Source organism: Chelonoidis abingdonii, chromosome 8 (genome assembly GCF_003597395.2).
Source record: "Chelonoidis abingdonii isolate Lonesome George chromosome 8, CheloAbing_2.0, whole genome shotgun sequence".
Taxonomy (NCBI): domain Eukaryota; kingdom Metazoa; phylum Chordata; order Testudines; family Testudinidae; genus Chelonoidis; species Chelonoidis abingdonii.
The window spans coordinates 62,956,786-62,963,622 of record NC_133776.1 but is presented as its reverse complement, the minus strand read 5'-3'; the positions used below and the strand labels follow the sequence as shown (position 1 = coordinate 62,963,622).

The following is a 6,837-nucleotide window of genomic DNA, read 5'->3' as shown; positions in this document are numbered from 1 at the left end:
CCTCTCTCTGCCTGGCTCTGATGACTGAGGGAATCACATGCCAGAAGCTCTGTGAATGTGGGGCTTTGTGCAGTGGGTGAGATGTCAGACATGGAGCCCAAAGGTGGGGTTGTCCTGACTCTGCAGTAACTTCACTGCAGTGAGAGAGATTTCAGAGTCAGCTGCAGGGTTCTGCCCTGTAAGCGGGTGTGGGGCTGGGGCAGAAGTGGGCAGTGATGCACTCATGAAAGGAGTAGGGCTAAGGTGGGCCCCGTGGCACAGCCACTAAAGCCCCTGTGTGCTGCGTTCCAGCCGGGCTGGCTCTGCCTGGCTGGGGTGGGGTGAGGCAGCTCCTGCGTGCCATTCCTCTCCCCCCAGCCGCGACTCCGCGACGAGCACCGCACTGGGACCTCTGTCCCGGGAGCTGCTCTTGCTCTAGGCTCCGCCTCCCGCTGCTCCCATTGGCCGAGGAATCCTTAATCCCACCCTGGCCCTACTCCTAGCCTCTTCCAATCCTGCTCTTCACTCCTGACTCCAGCTCCAACCCTCGGCTCGACCTCTACCACCCTGACCACTAGGCCCCACCACCCCTGCTCCAGCCACTGGGCCCAACCATCCATGCTTTGGTGTCTGACACCAGTGCTATGGAGGAGTCATTCTCCTCACTGCTTTCAATGCATATGGCCCTGCTTTTGTCAGCTCCAGTTTTCATCTGCTGCCCAGTCACATGGCTTTATTAGATCCCTTTCAACTTCTTCAAAGTCTTCTCTAAGCCTCACTGACCTACATAATGTTTTGTCATCTGCCAATATCCACCTCGCTGTTCAGTCCCTGTTCCAAAGATGCTGTTGGACGTACCTAGGAGGACAGAGAGGTCTTCTGTGTCGGTCCCGGTTCCCTAGTCGAATGCGGAACCAGACACGAGATTTCCAAGCTTCTGCAACCATTTGTAATATCTATGGAGGATGCACCCTGTGGTCCTGTCAGATGTCAAAGGCACTTCCTGAAAAGCTGAAAGAAAGAGGAAAGGGGTGGAAAGCCCCATGGTGCTGATGCGACTGGTGCCTAGGAAACCTCCCCTTCAGATGGCCATTGCCACATGCTATTAGCTACCCAAGAGTCTGGGGGCACAGAAACAACAACTCCGCTACTCCCAAAATAGCCCTGGACAGAGAGGAGGCCCCATTCTGTGCGTAACTTCCCCCTCCCTCAGCATACACACGTCCACACACTAAAACACAGGCAGGTGGGGGCAACTGTGCTTGAGATGGAACAGAAAAGTGACAGCAGCAGAGGTGTTAAATCATCCAACATTTACGCACAGATTCGCAAAGGGATTTAGACTCCTGACGTCTACTGAAATCCTTTGTGGCCCTGGGCCTTCGTTCCTTAAGAGGTCACAGGGAAAGATGTTTCCAATGTGCACTCAGGGGATTTCCTAGGAGCTGATAACCAAGTTCTGAGTGGTTCCCTGCCCTGAAGTCTCTCCATTACAGGGAGGGCAAGTGATGAATCTTTTCCCTAATGGGGTTTATTGTCATCATCATCATCATGATCATCACCCTTAATAATAACAACAGTCCTTTTCAATTCTGTCAGGCCTTCCTTTAGAGACATTCTGACCTCTGTGAAGACAGTCTCCCCACACCGCTCTAAGCCTACGTCTATTCTAGGAGCTAGGGATGGAATTCCCCTGCTCCCGTACACATATTGGGGCACCTCGATGAAAGCTCGCCTGACTTCCTTCTTCCTTAAACACTGTCCTTAGACAGAGAGGGCCACATTCAAACCCAGGGTGTGTTCAGGCCCTGTGCTGCACCCCTGTACTTCCCACAGAGGCACAAACACACAGAGGTATTTCCTTACCTTCATACAGGCGGGAGATGCCATCTTCATTCACTCTTTCAGACAACAAGTCGCAGTAATGGTGGATAGTATTTCCTAGACAGACAATGAATCTCATTACTTTTCAAATCCTTCACTGAAAACTGCTAAAGATGCAGCCATTCCCCCAGGACAGCCCTTGGGAAATTAAATACATTCCTTATATCTGTTCACAAAGCACATTAGATAAAGCATCAGAAGCCCAGAAGTCACTGAGAGACTGATTTCCAAAGGAGATTGAATTCACATCATGCTGGTTTCCCCTAGGTGCAGCCAAGAGGAGTTGTGGGCAGGGGAAGTTGGTGCAGTCGATGCAGCTAAGATGCTCCCTTCATCTAGGAAGTCATGTTAATTTTCTCTCTCTCTCTCTCTCTCACACACACACACACTTTCAGGATATTCTGTTGCTGTCGGAGGGAAGAGAGTAGCAGTCTAGAAAAGGGTTTGAAGGAAGCAGTTCAAAAAAGCTGGAGTGAAGTTGCTCTGCTTACCAATGAAGAGGGCTGCAGAATGTCTGATTGTTGTCTGTGAGCTTTCCAGGTAGTCTAAGGCCTGGAAGAGGAATTTGGGGATGTGGCTCTTGTTGTTCTGCATCTAGGAAGAAAGAAGGAAGAAAGGCACAATATACAAATGACATGTTCTTCCCACAGGGACTAGTCCAGGGAAGCCAAAGCATAGAGCCAGGGCATGGCAACAGCCAGTCTGAGCCCATGCGCCACAGCAGCACCTCTCTGGAGTTACTAGTGTGTTCTCCAGAACCTCAGCTTTCATTTTAAGAGAGAAAAGTTTGCAGGTCTGACAGTTGTGGAGAAAAATTTCAAAAATGTGAAGGGATTTCTGTAACTCCTGCAGAAATGAACCAGCAGAGAGCCCAGAATCGAGTCCTGCCACCCGCCGGAAGCGAATGGATCCTCAGGGTGTAGGGTTAGAAAGGTCTCTCTCAAGTCCCCATTCACCACTCTCAAGGCACAAGGTATTGACCTACCAAGCACTTCCAGGCACACTTCAGGAGCTGTGTGGAGCCATCCCAGGCCATGCTGCGGAACAGCGTCTTCAAATGAGCCCACCTGAGAAAGACTGCGCAGCGGAAGAGCGTCAGTTTGCATCTCTGCAAGAGAAGGGGAGACCAAGGGGGTTCTGACTGAGAGAGGGACGGTCTGGGGGACATGGAACCTTCCCCGTCCCTTGTTGTCCTGCTTTTCCTGCTAGTAGAGATTCCTGTCATTTGTTGTAGACCAGAGTGTGCTCAGGAGAGGGAATTGGCTGGAAAGAGCCAGAGCCGTCCTGTCTTTGGATGGTTTGGGGCGGTTCCCCAGGGCCCTGCACTTCAGGGGACGCAGGAGCTGGGCCATGCCGGGGCCAGCAGCAGTACTCCCGGCCCCGCTACGCTATGCCCCACCTCACCAGCTCCCAGCGTCATTGGGGAAATGAGGGGGTGGGGGCTTCGGGGAAGGGGAGGTCTAGAGATGGGGCAGGGGACGCAGCAGGGGTGGGAAGAGGTGGGGTGGGGCTTGGGGGAAGGGATGGCGTGGGGGTGGGGCTTAGGGCAGAGTAGATGGTGTTGTCCCAGGCCCTGCGCCCCTCTATGGACGGCCCTGGAAAGATTCAGAAGAGATCTCCACAGCTCGGTCCTTAGGCGCAAAGAGACTGCATGAGAGCGTGAGTCAGCTTTGGGATCCCAAAGAGTTGGACCGAAGGGGCCCCCAGATCAGGCTTCCCTCCACACCCAGTTGGCCCAACGAAAGAGGGCAACGTTCGGTGAATGGTGGGAAGCTGGGACCTGGAGAAGTTCTCTCAGGAGCTCCAGGGAAGAAGTCAGGGCAGCTGCACCCACTTTCCAGAAGGCTGTGAGCAGATATCAGCTCCCTGAACCAAAGAGCACTTCCAGATCTATGCTCCCTTTTCTTTTGCTGCCTTTGTTGTGAAGCTTTGGATGCAGCAGCCCAAAGACCTGAGGCCTCTCTTTGCAGGAGAGGCTCAGGGCTCTTTCCCAGAAGAAGGCTTTTCTTGCCAATTGTGCTGTATGCTGTGAGAATGGGGGAGGCACTAGGCTCCAGCATGGAGTGAAGCAGGGAGGAAAAGACTCTACTTGGCAAGGGGCTCTGGTCATTAATGGAGTGGGGTCCCCAGGGGATTCTGGCTCTTTGCGCTTTAGGAAATAATGAGCGTGGCACTTACCAGTGTCACGCTCTCATTCTGGTCTTCAAGGTGCAGCAGCAGCGGGAGCAAGCAGTTGATTATTTCCTGCTGCACGTTGGGTTTTTCCGGGTCCTTCACGCTGCTCACCACGTTGCCAAGCAGTAAAATGGCAGCGGCGCGCACACTGCCCCTCTCCTGGCAATGAGACACAGGGAGGGGGAAAGCCCGGTTAAAGCCAGGCAGGATCAGAGCATAACGCGACAGAGTCCTAATCTGCACGCTGCTGCCGTTCCCCCATGTTAAGTGACTTGGCTGGCGGGTGCAGTGAGGCCACCAGGCCAGCGCCATAGACATCTTGTGCAGAAGAGGGCCTGAGACACTGTGCAGGGCAGTGCAGCCCCATGGTGTCCTAGACACAATGTCTGTCTGGAGAGCACAGAATCCTCGAGGCCTGGAAGATGAGGGGAAAGGGAGGGAAGGCGGCTGGAGACCAGTCTGGGGAAGGGGAGGAGCAGCTGCTGGAGCCTTTCAGGGAGGTGCTGCTTCAAAAGACAGCAGTTCTTTTGCTCTTCGGTGCCCCTGAGAGCCGGGCCGTTCCCAAGCCACCTCTTACCTCCTGGGGATCTCCACCTCTTTGGGGGCCAGTGTTCTCCAGACAGCTGGTCATCTGCCCAGTGGCAGGCACCTCTCCCCCAGGCCAGGCAGCAGCAGGGGCTGGGAGCATGGTGCTGAGGCTGAGGTTTGCGGAGAGGAGCTCTGGGAGGGAGGTGGGCAAACAGCAGATTCACCACCCATGACAGGGGCACCCCTTGGAGGCTCAGTGGCAGGGCTGAGGGGTGGGAGGAAAGGGGATGGGGAGGGAGAGACAAGGCCACCAGAGACAGGCGAATGGGGTTCTCCTGTGTTTCCCAGCCTTACGTCGTCAATGAAGGGGCGAAGGCAGACTGCAATGTCCTGGGAGATGGAGCCAAGCCCCTCCCCATCCAGGAGGTAGATGATGTCTCCAGCTTGATGCATGGCCCCCATGACACGCCCCCCATCCATGTCACAGAACATGTCCATGATCGCTGGCAGCTGGGCCCGTAACGATTGCACCTGCAGCAATGAAGAAGGCAGCTCGTTACTATGCTGGGCAACAGCCTGCGGCATATGCTGCCCCATCCCACTCCCACCTATGAGAAACCACAGCTGGCACAGCCCCCCAACGGGGCACAAAGGCATTCTCCTGTCACTCTGTGCCAGCTGTTCACTGTAACCTTTGTCTTTGCTCACCCGCCTCCCCCATTGCATCACATCTGCAGTCACGGGTCAGCTCACGGGAGCAGGGACCACGTCGTGCCTTGATTTGCTCTGTAAAGCACCTCCAACATTTGAGTGCTGTGTGTTAAACAACAAGGCTTGTGTGGGGATCTCGCTCTCACTTCTGAGCTATTCGCTAGACATTGGCTTCCTCGGTCCTCTGGGCAATCCACCCCGCTCACCTTTTCTGGCTGGAGCACAATACTGCCAAGGCCTCGCAGACTGAGCTGACGTACAATGGGATTTTTATCTTGGGTCCATTCCATGAGCTGTGCCTGGAGCTGTGATTTTGTCAGTATTGTCTGAATGGAAGGACTCTGGAGAAACTGGAAAGAGCCAGATCAGTATCGGGGTGAGGAGCAGAGCTCTTCCTGTGGGGTCTGTTCCCTGGAGACTCATCTTTACCAAATGGCCACTTCTTCCCATAGAAAGTCTCTGGTGTGTAGGGAGCCAGGTGCTGCTCTTTCGGTTGGTTCATTGGCAGAACTTAGACTAATGCACAAGTCCCAGATAAAGCCCCAGGGAAAGGGGAATCTCCAGGCCCCACTGAATGCCATGGAGCGACCCCTGGGGCAGAAGAAAAGCAGAAGCCCAGGAAAAGGTGAGGAGAGAAGCATGGCCTTGGGGCACTGGAGAAACATCTCCTCTTGTCACATGATCCCATCTAGGTCCACCCAGCCAGGAGCAATCTCACCCTGTCTCTCTCTCCCTCTCTGTACCATGCCCCGTGACCATCCATGTGCAGAGAGGAGCTAGCTGGCTGTAGGTTGCTGAGCTGCTGACAATGTGCCCCAGAGCTTACTGGCCTGAGCTCCTCTCCAGAAAGGCCACTTGTGCCTGTCAACTACTGAATCTCACCTCAGTGCAGAAAGTCATGGCGATATTTCTCTGCTCCTCCTCCTTCTCCCTTTGGACAATGGTGACGGCCTCTCTGAAAACTGCAGGGAGCTGAGGGTTCTCAAACTCGATCATGGCTCTGGAAGATGGAAGAGAAAGTCCCTTGTGGTTATCAAAGGGGAGAGAGAGTTCCTCTCTAGTTGCTGGGTTGAGATGGCAGCCTGGAAGAGAGGAATATTGCCTAGGGAAACTTTGGGCTCCTACCTTGCAATCACGCCAACACCGTGCGAGTAGTAATTGCGGGAGGTTATCATGTCCCAACCCTGCTGAAAGTGGATGCTGGCAAATTCCTTCCAGTATCCGGGCATGGAAAAAAGAGTCTTCACAGCCTCCACGGACGTGCTAATGACAAAAAAAGACCAATGTCAGGCAACGAGCTCAGCCCCAAGCATGGCAAATCTGCACAGGCCCTGGAACACACAGCATGGTCATGGCAGGTGGCACATGTGGACGGCTGCACAAACATGACTGCTGCCTGACTGTGTAGTGCAAGCAACTGGCCTGTGGACAGAGTCAGATGAGCAAGTGTGACTCACAAGAACACATGACTCTCAGCCCTTTTCCCTCCAGAGATACCTGCACCGAACTGAGCCTGGGCTAACTCCAGCACCCGAAGAAATGATGGCCATGAAGAGACCA

General features: G+C 54.1%; 1 protein-coding gene across 1 annotated transcript; it reads right to left on the bottom strand.

Moving 5' to 3' along the window:
• Positions 1 to 790: 790 nt before the first annotated feature.
• LOC116820969 (maestro heat-like repeat family member 5) lies at positions 791 to 6,549 on the bottom strand. The gene is made up of 9 exons (XM_075068995.1): positions 6,160 to 6,549; positions 5,484 to 5,627; positions 4,878 to 5,097; positions 4,616 to 4,758; positions 4,042 to 4,197; positions 2,849 to 2,971; positions 2,355 to 2,457; positions 1,846 to 1,920; positions 791 to 990 (listed from the first exon to the last, which is right to left on the bottom strand). Exons 1-9 carry the CDS (start codon positions 6,271 to 6,273, stop codon positions 878 to 880), a joined length of 1,191 nt encoding a protein of 396 aa, XP_074925096.1. The 5' UTR covers positions 6,274 to 6,549; the 3' UTR covers positions 791 to 877.
• Between the last annotated feature and the right edge of the window lie 288 nt (positions 6,550 to 6,837).